This window comes from Caretta caretta, chromosome 17, assembly GCF_965140235.1.
Source record: "Caretta caretta isolate rCarCar2 chromosome 17, rCarCar1.hap1, whole genome shotgun sequence".
Classification (NCBI taxonomy): domain Eukaryota; kingdom Metazoa; phylum Chordata; order Testudines; family Cheloniidae; genus Caretta; species Caretta caretta.
In genome coordinates, this window is record NC_134222.1 from 8,972,055 (window position 1) to 8,985,159 (window position 13,105).

General features: G+C 44.5%; 1 protein-coding gene across 21 annotated transcripts in view; it reads right to left on the bottom strand.

The window, feature by feature from the left end:
* The window catches only part of MSI2 (musashi RNA binding protein 2), a 383,853-nt gene that overhangs the window by 36,913 nt on the left and 333,835 nt on the right, over nucleotides 1-13,105 (bottom strand). For 9 of the 21 annotated variants that reach the window (XM_048823532.2, XM_048823540.2, XM_048823533.2 and 6 more), the window contains one exon: nucleotides 3,586-3,705. The exons of 2 other annotated variants lie outside the window; for them this stretch is intronic. In XM_048823532.2, the coding sequence (XP_048679489.1) occupies nucleotides 3,586-3,705 (120 nt within the window). Of the gene's footprint in view, nucleotides 1-3,585; nucleotides 3,706-4,936; nucleotides 4,961-13,105 lie in introns of all 21 variants that reach the window. 10 more of the 21 variants (XM_075120743.1, XM_048823541.2, XM_048823547.2 and 7 more) reach the window with 3 other exon arrangements.

The window sequence follows — 13,105 nt, forward strand, 5'->3', positions numbered from 1 at the left end:
TTGGTTGGGTGCGTGATTTATAAAGGGACGCATCAAAGCATAAACCTCCCAGTCTGGGAGAAGAGTTTAGCAAGTGTGAATTTATGAATGACACTGAACACAAACACAGGGAAATGTCCCTTTCTACTGATCACAGGAGTTACTGTTGCAATTGGTATCAGACCTTATTCCATCTAATAATAGTAATTGGTGGTTGTATTCCCACAAGCAGAAATATGACAAAAAAATTTAAAAAAAGAAAGAAAAAGGGAGAAAAGGAAACAGAAGCCCACAATGTGCAGAATCACAAAAATGATTACTGACCAAAATAGGTTCATGACATTAACACAGCTGACATGCAAGTTAACTGCACCCCAGGCTGAAATAATCTAGGCATATTCCTTTGATGATTATTAAGCAAACATGCAAATTTTACACAGTACATGTAAGAACACCATCTTAGCTTACACAGAGGTCATCAATGCCCAGACAACACGGTGATGGGGTTTTAGAAATGCATTAGACAAAGTCTTGCCTGGAAGTGTGCATGCATTTTGGGTGCTGAACAGATCTTAGTTTGCTTATGTTCCATATTTTTGAAAGAGTTCAACTCCCTAAATAAAGTGGCCAGTCTTTTACTGGGAATGCTGGGAGCTGCTGAGCACAAAACACTTCTGTAAATCTTGCCACTTTGTTTAGGTGTCTGAATGGGAGCTGTTGGTGCGGAGTTCTTCGCAAAAATCTGGCACTAGAAATGTTCCAAGATTCATGTCCAAAAAGGTAGCTATATAAAAAATGCATTGAAGTGAACATGAAAGTTTTGGGAGTGCACTTAAGCTCTGATCCCGCAAACATTTATGTATGTGCTTAGCTTTACTGCTGTAAAAAGCCCCCTTGAAATCAATGAAACTACTCATGGGAGTAAAGTTAAGCACATGCTTAAGTGTTTTCAGGATCATGGCCTGAATTTTCAAAGGAATTGGCATCAGTGGAAAGTGGAGCTCTGATTTATTCACAGAGAAGGTATAGCCAGGGCAGCACAAATAGAACCGCCCCAATAATGTGCAGTGGAATAGTGGGGAACGGGGGGAGGAGGGGAAGGGCGTGTTTCTGTTGTCCATTCGTTCTCTTTGACTTTACTCAGACTGACAACAAAAGGAAGCCAATGAGTGCCAGTCATGCTGCATTCTGCATTTTTAATCATAAAAGCATATGAGGGGATTGTGCACATTTGCAAAAACATTTTTCTTGTAATGAATCGGGCCCATACACTGTAAAATGATATTTATCATACTCCATTGCTCCTGAATACAATTCACTACCATTGCTGTATGAAAGTGACAAGCCCAAGATGCCCTGTTCAACAACTCTCTTTAGATGGAAATGACTGCAAATAAAACACCATCGTTCCATAGAACACATTTCACTACAAATGTAAACAGCCTCTAGTTTAAGAAGTTTGACAATCTCTTTCTTCCTCCTTGAGATTACGGGTGAGTTTTGTTTGTTTGTTTTGGGGCATGCATACAATTTTGAGACTTGAAAGGCATTTCCAAACTCCATACTGCTCTTTAAACTTGCCAGGAAGGGTGGTGTTAATTTAGGGTTAGATTTAGTTTCGTATTGCACGTTCAAATAAAAATAATAAAATTAAAAAAAAACCCACACTAAAAAAACCCCAAATGATTTCAGGCACAGAATTGATTGATGCTCAGTTCAATTGTAATGGCGAACCAAAAGCACTCTGATTAAAAAAATAGTAATAATGGAAGCAACGTTAATCTAGCCAAACCCTCTGCGCCTTGCTAAGGGGCAACTCACCAGGTCTGTTAGTACTTAAAACAAAACCTGAAGGGCAAAACACGAGGAAGAGACAGTGACAATTAAGTCCATTTTCCTCAATTAATAGGTGAAATCAATTTTTCTTCCCTTTAAAGAAAGGGAGGAGGGAGAAAGAAAGAGAAGGAAAAATATTCCCACAGCTGTCTGGCAAGTCACCCCTTAGGCTTTCTCCACATGCCACAAAATAAAACTGGTACAGATGATCCTTTGTAGCCCCGCAAGCAGTGCCAGTTTGCATGGAACGGAGTTCTCCTGACATCTTACTTTGGACTCCACAGAATTAGGGTCTCACTCAATGCATGTTTGGGTATTAGTCCTCAATAGCTTTTTTTTTTTTCCTTTTCCTTTTATTTATTTCTTTTAAGAGCCTAGCTAACCAGCGTAGAAGTTCCACACAGCTCACTGAAAACCTCTACTCTAGGATCAAATTGTGAGTAAGCTGGAAACATTCTTTGCTGCGTGTCTTATGTGTACAATGTTGAGCAACACCGCACTGAAGCGGCTGGGGAGTTGAATGCCAGGTAGCAAGAACGTTTTCTCAAAACTCCCTGCCTCCCTAGATGTCCCTTCATCATTAGCAAGAACAAATGGTAAGATGAATTCACAGGATCATACATAAATGTTGAATGTACCTGTGAGAGCAGGTAAATCTACTGAGAAGGCATAACTATACCCTTTGCTCTTGCTCAGGGTTTATAAAATGTGTTCAGTCACCACTGTACAATCAAGACACAGGATAGTATGCAGACACAGAACAGGGTGTGCTGGTAAGTTAACAGCCCACTCATGACTGTACTGAACATTTAATTACTTAAGCAAAGCGCTAATTCACATGTTTCCCTACATTGAAATTCTAGGGTAATAACTGTAATTGGTAACTATTTATTTATTTCCCTTAAGGGGGGAAAAAAAAGCGTTTGGAAGGACAGAGAGAAAAGCTTTAACATTTCTCGTGAAGCTTAGGCAGCAGTTTGCAGTAGGTAACAAGAGGAGCAGTCTGAGAAACAAAAACTAAGCTTTGAATGGCAGGAAAATTAAAAACGATACTTTGGAAACCAACAATACATGTGCTTTCAGCCAGGCCACTTTGATTTGGCTCCAGGTAACGTTTATTGATTGCCTGTACTTCAGGCAGCATTTACAGCTGTACCACCCCAATTAGAGTTCAAAGGAAAGCAGATCTTGAGTGCATATATGAACATTTTAGGATCTCTTCTAATCTACTGTAGCAGATGGCTTTTGTCTCCAGGTTAACAGGAAGCTCTGTGCTAGTAAATTACCATCCTGGTAACCAGCTAGTTCCAGAGGAAAGAATACTATTTTGTTGGGAGGTGGGGCCAGGAAAGGTATTTTTAAAAATAAATCCATAGGACACCTTGCCATGATATCTTACTGGGGGCAATCATTCAAGGCACAAATCTGGGTGGTGTGGTTTGATCTCGCAGCCATTGGAGCATTAAAGGCAGAGAGCAAATGCTGCATTGTTAACCCAGTGCAAACTTCACATGAGAAATGAAAACTTTTTTTTTTTGGTCCTTTAGGATCTTTAATTTAAAAATAAATAAATGAACGATACCAAAAAAAACCCACTACCCTGGGTTTGCCAGTTCTTATGTAAACCTCGTGTAAGGTGCTCCAGGCCTCGTGGCCTCTGCTTGTAGTGTGTGTGTGTGGTTTTTTTTTCAGGTCCCCAGGATAAGTGTGAGGAAAATCAGAGTAATGATGGACAGCTGCAGCCACATAGAATGCCAACAGAGCTTTTACCTTCCCCTGCATTCTGAGGGTATGCCATGTAGCAGCCTCTTCCACCGGCCCCCCTACCTGATCCTCTTGCTGCCGCCACCGCTGCTGCTGCTACTGGTCCATAGGCTGCTGCCGGAAAACCTAGCCACGGAAAGAAGGAGAAGGGTAAAGGGAAAAATCCAATGAAAAGCAGGTGTAACCAAATCAATCAAGCAAACAAAAAAAGGGGAGGGGGAGGGGCAAAATACTGTAGCACTTTTGGGGGCAACTATGGTCCTCTTTTCAAAAGGGGGGGTCTGACTTGAGGAACCTTAAGAGAGCCTGATTTACTGACAGAGCTGAGCCTCTGCAAATCAGGTTCCTTTATGGTGTGCCTACTTGGGCATGCAAAATTGAAGCACCTGTGGCCTTCTTTTGAAAATCCTGCCCTAAATCCTCTGCAATGAATTTCAATGGCTGCATGCTCTGATGATGCCTTTTTATCCTGTGCATAGGTCTTCTGAGCCACTGCAAGTTTTAAAGGCAAGATACTGGAGTGAATAAATTCACAGAGACAGCTTGTAGGATGTGGTTTATATCTTCTTGCTTTCAAACTGTTAGGGCTCAGATCAGTTTTGCAGAACAGTAAGGATACATTTATTTTATTCTTTGCTTATTTGCAAGAGGAAAGCAATATGCTGATTTACAGACAAGACAGTAATCAAAATTACAGGGGAGTCCTTGTTTCAAGAACACAGGTTTGCTGGGATAAAGTAAAAAATTTTTCACTTGGATGCATTTAAAAAAAAAAAAAGCAGCTTTCTAAAGCAAAACAGCAGCAGATCAAGGAATTTCAGGTACCATACCCTGATGCTGTGAAACTGCAAAAAAATGGGCTGCGCACTAGCAACACTGTGGTTTCTAATTTAATTCATTTAAAAAAATCTGCCAGAGACACTGGATTTATTTATTTTTAAGTAAGCAAAGACAGGGGAAAAGGTGATCAACAAAAACACCAGATGCCCTTGCTGCAAAGGACAGCAAGAGGCTCTGAAGGGTTCCTGGTCTTTGCAGAATTCCAGCTGCTGATATTAGTTTTGACGACCCAAGACGGGGCAAACTTGTCAGGGAACACAGCTTCTGTGCCACACTGAAGAGACCACAGAAAAACAACTGCGACTTTAAAGAAGCAGTTGAGACAGCAGAAGAGAGCAGAACAAACTAGAGAGAGAGACAGAGAGAGAAAGAGTTCCAGATAAATCAGCAAACTACAAGCCCACTAACTCTAGTACTATCATCCCAGCTACACGTAACCGGGGGAAAAACTGAACAAAGAACAGCTAGGCGAGAGTGACTCTAAGCTACTTTAAAACATCAATTAAAAAAGACATACTTGCATTTAAATACGGTAATAGGGCTGTTAGGGGGGGAAAAAAAAGTCTATGTAAATATATGCACAGCTACCTCAGGCTATTGTCTGAGGCTGTTCCCAAAATACAGAACATGTGCACAAACACAGCAAATCAAGTTATTATTCAACAATGACACAAGCCTGTTTGCTCTCATTATGATGCTGAATTGTTACAAACACTGAAGAGTAAGACACCCGGCAGGATTTATTTGGGGTGATAGGGTCAAAAGCCTAAGTCTCCTCTACCCCCCTAACCCGGATTGAGGCCTGGTCTACAGTTAAAATTTAGATTGACATAGCTACGTAAAATTCACCCTCCTGAGTGACAACCTAAACCCTGCATAGATGCAGCTAAGTCAACCAAAGAATGCTTCTGTCAACCTAGCTACCGCTGCTCAGGGAGGTGGATTAACTCCATAGATGGAAAACCCCTATACAGTGCCATAGTTTTGCTGCGGTAGTGTAAACGGGCCCCCAGGTACAGGCAGAAGCCTCAGTATCCTGCCAGTCTCTACTTTCCTCTTAGCCAGAGCTCGCTGTTACAAAATGGAATTCACTCTTCCGGGGGGAAAACTTCTGGCAGGTCAGAGGCAAGTCTCTGGAACCATATTCTCTTCCCATTAGAAACAAGCCCAAACCCAAACCCTTATCCAGACTTGGACCAATCAGTCAATTAGCGAAATTCCCCAGGGCCTGATGGAACACACAGGGCCAGCTTCAAACAGTTGGGGGGAGAAGGTGTCCCCATTCTCCCAAAGAAATCCCCTTCTCCGTCTAAGATGATGCACAGCCAACCAACTTGCCCAGAAAGCAGCATCCTTCACATTCCCACATCCCATTCCAGACAGGTCCATAGTGAATGTGAAAATTCACAGGCAACCTGTCAACTGCAGGCTTTGTGGGCTCCCTAAGGTGCCCCAGAGGTTCAGATGAGACTTGGATTTTCCATATTATAATATGCCTCTGCCTCCTTCCAGTGTGCGCCCCTGACAGTGAAACCTCCTTCGAAGACAGCGTCAGAAACAGAGCCGGAAAGCATATTTCTCTTGCTCAAGTGCCAGGGACTCCCGGTATTTACTTCAAACGAAGGGCAAAAAAGCATTACTATGCAAAAGAAGAATGAAATAATGGCGGTGGAGAAGGAAACCAACAGAAAGACCCTGAACAAAAGACGCATTATTCTACTCCAGAGTGTGCTTTGGACAGGTGTGTGAAAAATTAGCTCACAGAAAGGAATTTGTTATCCCAAATCTCGGGGAAAAGCCTCCGCATGACACTGAGTTCCAAACAACTGAAATAGAATCTGATCAACTCAAGCGCTGTTAGGGAAATTCTGCCCCTGTGTGTGGGCGAGTATTTGGGGCAGGGCGAGAGGACGGTTAGAAGTGTGTGGGGGGTGGAAGGGTTGGGAGGAGAAGGGGGGACTGATTAATAACCAGGATTCGGAAAACATGGTTACCAATCCTGACCCAGAGAGACTAGCTCCCTCAGCCCACAAGCCTTGAATCAATGCCGCCTACTGAAAATAGATTTGCCAGGCTTCACATTAACATGGTTAATATTTGCACACTACATTGAAGCTGTAATAATAATAATAATAATAATATATATATAATAATTATTATTATTATTATTCTAGTTATTTACATAATATTTTTCACCCTTAGGTCTCAAAGTGAGCTTTACAAAGGTGGCTAAATAGCACTATCTCCATTTTACAGATAGCTTCTCCGTACCTCAGAGTACCCTAAGTGACTTGCCAAAGGTCACACAGAGAGTCAGTAGCAGAGCTGGGAATAAAACCCAGGTCTCCTGGTTCCCAGCCTGGTCAGTAAAGCATTATGACTCCCTCAGCACTATGTAAAGGGGTGTCCCCGCACTGCTGAGTCAGACTTTAGAGAACATCATTTATATTGACAGAATGATCAACCCTCCCATCCTAGGTATCATATGATATTTCTCTTGCACTTATATTCACTGTGCCCAGGTGATCTAGTGCCATAGGTACTCACACATGGGAAGTGAGGCATGACCCACCCACCACCATCCTACTGAGCTACTACTCACTACTGTGACTCATTAGTGGAGAGGCAGGCGTATGCAACACCTCTGCCTCTCCACCCCCATCTTCATGCATCCAATAGAAACTGTTTTTTAGACAAATACTTCGGCAAAGGTATTTCTCTACATTATAGCAGGTTAGTAACTTTCCCTGACTACTGGGGTTTAAAACAGCATGGGCCATAGTGTCCCAAAGGGATGTTCTATATGTAGAGGGCTAAAATTTGGCTACAGAGAGAGACCACCTATCGCTCTGCAACTTATTATGATCAGTGGGGATCTAGACATGGATGGAGCCAAGGGAAAAACTCCCAGGGGCCCAAAGCATATGCGTGGAAAATACTGGGTTCTGGAACTGCTTGTCAGTGGAGATCAGGAGCTGTCCTACACGCCTATAGCATGAAGTGTAAGACCCATCTCTTTCCACAGGTGAAGGCAATGACTGCGAACTTGGCCTCATAACCTTTTCCTGGAGATAAACAGGAGGGTGTTTGGGGCTGGGGTGGAGGCTCCAAGGGATGACTGGGGCCTGGATGAAGGTGTTGGGGAGGGGGGAGTGTCACCAATGCCTGTGAACAAGGAGAGCCTTGAGCCAGAATTGGGCCCCTTCCGCTTCTGATCCTGTTCCCTTCTTCTTCACTTGGATCCAGCAGGGGGAGCAGCAAGTGGGGAGGCCAAGGGGGTGTCCTGGCTGCCTGCTCAGCAGATGCCGTTGCGGGCTGTTCCAGCAGCCCAGCATCTCATCTGGGACGTGGGAACACCTGGCATCGGCAGCCTTAGTAACCTGACACCTGCTGCCATTCCGGTGGGGGGAGAGGGGGCAGCACAGAGAGACGGAAGAGAACAGGGCAACTGCAGTCGAAGCTGGGGGAGGGAGGAACCCTGTGACCAAAATCTGTGAAGCAAAAGACATGCTGAGCTGGGGGCAGAGGAGTCCACCTGGAGCCAGCTGGCATCTGATAGGGCTTAAGCAATAAACAGGCCAGCTCCGAGCCAACCGCATCCAGCAACAGGCCCTGAACCAAAGCCCTTTGAAGTCAACAGGAGTCTTTCCATTGACTTCAATGGACTTTGGATGAGATCCAAGGTGAAGGCCACACTGCATCGTAGAAGGGAAAGCAGCACCAGCCCTTCTTGCTCTGAATAGCCACCGTTATCTAGAGCCATCACTATGCCAACTGAAAAATCAAAAAGGAGGAGGGAAGAGCTCAATTACTCATCATATTTGTCCCCTTCCTGCAGAAATGATCCCTGTCCTTCTTTGTGTATCCTTTGCTTATAACTGCCTAGAGAAAACAAGACGCCTAAGCTGTTCCAAAGGACTAAAGTGGATTTAGGCATTCCAATTAGCAGATATTTTACAATAAATGTTTTGAAAGGGGCTCAAATGCTGTCCAAGAAAGCCCTGAGGATTCAGATCAATTTCATGCTGCCTTATTACTCAGAAAAAGCTAACATGAATATTTGGAGTTCAATTTTTCACAGATAAATTTTTCTGCTTCCTGCATCACTAGTTTCACTTTAAATACTGAAACAGCCTCATGTGGGAGAACAAGGACACATCTGTTTTTAACTACGATGCCCTAAGGTCACAATTTTAGTGAGTGGCTGTCTACATGCAAGTGTTTTTTCCAACACACAAATAAGTCTGGGGAGAAATCAAGTGGGTGACACATAACCAAAGGATGGGATGCTGAATTTAAAGAGCCAGTGCAAAGCCCTGACATGAAGCATGGAATTTGCCTCATCCCACTTTGCAGAGAGCCATGGCTGTTTGAGAATGGGAACATTTCATCCATCATGTGTGTTTGGCTCCATTTTGCACCCTCACTGCCACAACTGCTCTTCTCATAGTTAGAGGAAGGAAAGACTTTGCCCCGTTTCCCCACTGCTTCCCAACAAGAAGTGAATCAAGACTTCAGTTACAACCAAACCAAGAAAGGGGAGATATAATCAAGATCTGGCCGTTGATCATATGGCAACTTGGGTAAGAATTTAGCACTTCCAGCCACGACAAATGGGAAATAAAATATTCACCTATAATTCCAGTGCACCCCTCTTCTGTTCATGCAGTCTCAAACTGTTGGCGGCTGGCTGTGCTGACCAACCCTTAACATCCTATACTGCACTTTTCCTGGAGGAGCTCCTATGAATAGATTATCAAAACTGGTGGGAAGAGCGGAATGAGACTGGTCGTAAAAGGGGCAGCGAGCGCATAGAACAGCAGGAGCCTCACATTAAGGCTCAGAATAGGCAACCGATAAATTATTCTGCATTAGTTAAACACCAACCCTGTGTGGCTTGTTAAGCACAGAAGATTTCGGTTTGGAATTTCAACTGAAAATCCACTACCTGCCTTTCCCCCCACCCCTGAAATCCCTTAAATTCCATGACAGATTTGAGGAGGAGGAGGATAGCAAAAGTTTCAGGATGTCTTTGTTGGAATGGGGGCGGGGGAAGGAAGGGAGAAATGGCGAGTGTTTGGGCAAAAGGCTGGAAGGGGAGAGCTACCCGCCGATACACATACAACACAGCTGTGTCAACTAATACATCCAGTTAATTGCAGCTCCAGCAGCCCACTTCCTCCCAGATCCCAGAAGCAGCCTTGCTACTAATTGAAGGGCTACACTACAGAAAACGAAAGAGCAGAGCAGGCATTAGAGTGGGGGAGGGACCAAGAGGGCTCAATCAAAAAGAAAAATCTACTTGACATTTCAAGTAGAAATAGTGACTATTGCCCAGAGGAGGTGGCATGGAGAAAACACTGGGGCGAGAGTCAGGAGACATGGAGTCTATTTCCTGCCCCTGCCACTGACCAACACGTGACCATGGGCAAATCACTTCACCTCTCATGCCTCACTTTCCTCGTGTGTAAAATACTTACCCCTTGCTTTGTAACAAGCATGGAAATCTACAGATGAAGTTCTATGAAAGCCTAGTACACATGCCCTCTACTCACATAATGGAGTTTCACTGCTTCTTCCTCCAGCCTTGTGCAAACACCGTCATTGGGCTCCGTTCCCAATAGTCATGCTGTGCATACTGGCCACCTGAAAGAGCCTTACACCAGTGTTCAGTTCCATTGAACTGCAGTCAGCATCGACATGCTAACAGAATGGGAAGGGTGAACTAAGCAGACATTAAAGATAACTCCTCCTCCTCCCTTCCGCCCCTTTTCAAATGCCTTCCAAAGGCCCCAACCTGGGTAGTCACTAGCAGTCAGTGACTGGAATAACTACAAGTTGAGAAAATACTAGTAAGATGGAAAAATGCATCTCAGCTCCTTCAAAGAGAGCTTGCACTGACTTAGTTAATGCAAGAGACTGATTAAGCTTGGACGAGGTATGGGGGATTGCAAGAAAGCTATTTCAGAGCAGACCGTAGCAAGTAAACACCTGCGGACTCTGGCTGCAAAGCAGAAACAAAACCACAGAATAAAATAAGAAACCTGCATCCAGAGGTTCCATCAGAGAAATGAGATGATGGGGATGTTGCATATCATGTAAGAGGTGCTCAACCTTCTTCACCGTGTGCTGGGTTAAGAAAAAAACAACAACCCCACAACAACTTTCCCCCACATATCCCTGTCAAGCCATAAAGAAAGGGAGGGTGGTTAAAGCCCTGCCTGGACCGGCAGGCAGCAACCCCTGGCTGTAAACTGCAGATTACACCTACTTGTACCTGCACAGAAAGCTTCCTTCCAGGCTGGAGCTCAAATGAAATTCATCGCAGGGGAAGTGCCATGCCCAGCTTTCATTAGCAAAGAGTGATGCAGCAGGCATGCAGATTCTAAGAGTGAGATCTTTACTGAGCATGCATAAAAAGTCAGTGCTATGCATTGAAAGGCCCTGTGTTTGGGAGCAGCCTGATCCCTTCCCAGTGTGCATCCCTGAGCAACTAGGTTGTTCCACCTGAAACCTCACCCTCACATCATAATACAGCCTGCTTGTGTCAAATAGCCTGGCAGGCATAGTCCTGGATGGATCCCAGGCTTCTGAAAACAACAGGAGCTTGATACGCTCTGCACAAAGCGGGCAGGTCTGAGACTGAGGGAGGACGGGCAAAACAGAGCAGGAGCAAACTATTCTCAATGACCCGGTCAACATACCCAGCACTGAGACCAGCAGACTCATTAGTGAACCAAAACCTATTTAATTCATTGTTACATTACTTACAACCCAGTTAGTGCCACGCTAGACATCAGCGCCCTAGGGGAAGGCTTCTGAGTTTCTCCCTCTCTGACAACACCATTTTAAATCTGTCTAAACAGCCACCTCTCTGCCAGTTCTTTGGATACAAAACTAACACAGACACGGCACAGCAGGTACATGGCCCCCCCTGCCCAACCCACAAAGGATGTGATTCTGTTACAGCTCCCTGTTTGAGAGCTTGCTCAGGACAATCTTCCTCTGTCCAGGGTAACCCACTGGTCAGAGCGCATTGTATCTCCCCCTTCCCCCTTTGTGGCTGATCTACAGATGATGCAAGTCTGTCAGAGCCCCCAGCTTCAGAGTTTTTCGGCTCTTTAGGCTAATGCTTTCAGCCCTGGAGATCCCTGGTTCAATGCCTGGTGTCAACCAAGCACATAGCATACACTGACCTGTGGGTTACACATCGTTCTTCCAAAGGCGCATGTTAGTAGATAATAGCGCTAAGACATCGGCACCTGTTAAAGGTCATGAGAGAGGCATGGTCCAGCGGTTAGATCATCAGACAGACTCAGGAATTCCATTCTCTGATACTGACTCAGTGTGTGGCCTTGGGCAAGCCACTTAACCTCTCTGTGCCTCAGTTTACCCATATGCAAAATGGAGATAAGGATCCTTGCCCACCTCAGAAATATGTCGAGAGACTTGATGAATTAGTGCCTGAAAAGTGCTCTCAGATTCTCAGCTGAAATGTGCTATAGAAGAAGTTCAAACAATTACTGTTACTGAGAGTATCTTCTGAACTATGAAACGGCTTGTGCAGAGCGACAGCATCAGCACAATGACAAACACAGGAGTGGAGTCTGAAAAAAATATAAGAAAAGCCTCTTGTATGTGTGACTGCTAGGGTCTGGAGGGCTGAGCTTGCTGGTGAGAATTTGACTTGCCTGGTTGGGGGACCCCTGAAGGCAGGACTGTGGAAGCGTCAGACTGTGGCACCCAGCATAATTCAGCAATAAACACAGTCAACTATGGCGACATCCTCCCACATCCCTTCCTGTTTCTTGTAGCGGAGGACGTATGGCTGCACCAATTGTGCGGGAAGGAGTAGGCTATAGAAGAGATCCTCCAGAGCTGCCTGAGTTGGCTAACCAACACGTTACACCAGAGACAAAGAACCACTCAGCACCCTCAGCATAAAGGAAGGAAGGATCGTCTTGTGCCCAGGGCTGGAACTCAGGAGGCCTGGGTTGAGTTCCTGGCTGTATCACAGACTTCCAGTGTGAACTTGGGCAAATCACAGTTTCTTTGTGCATCAGTTTAGCCTGTCTGAAAAATGGGGATACCACCACCCCATTTCTCCTGGCTTTTGTCGGTCTCATCTATTCATAGATTCCAAGGCCAGAAGGGATCATTGTGATCATCTAGGCTTACTTCCTGTATAAACCAGGCCAGAGAACTCCCCCAAAATAGTTACTGGAACAGATCTTTTAGAAAAACATCCAATCTTGATTTAAAAAGGATCAGTGATGGTGAATCCACCACAACCTTTGGTAAATTGTTCCAATGGTTAATTATCCTCACTGTAACATTTTACACCTTATTTCCAGTCTGAATTTCTCTAGCTTCAACTTCCAGCCACTAGATAGTATTCTACCTTTCTCTGCCAGATTGAAGAGCCCCATTTTCAAGTATTTATTCCCCAGACTATAACAGACTATAATCAAGTCACCCCTTAAGCTAAATAAATGGAGCTCCTTGAGTCTATCACTCTAAGGCAGTTAGAAAACTCTAAAGGTTTTCTAATCCTTTGATCTTTCTTGTGGCTCTTCTTTGAACCCTCTCCAATTTTTCAACATCCCTCTTGAACTGTGGGCACCAGAAGTGGACATGGCAGTTCCAGTACAGGAGTAAAATAACCCCTTTACTCCATTCCCCTGTG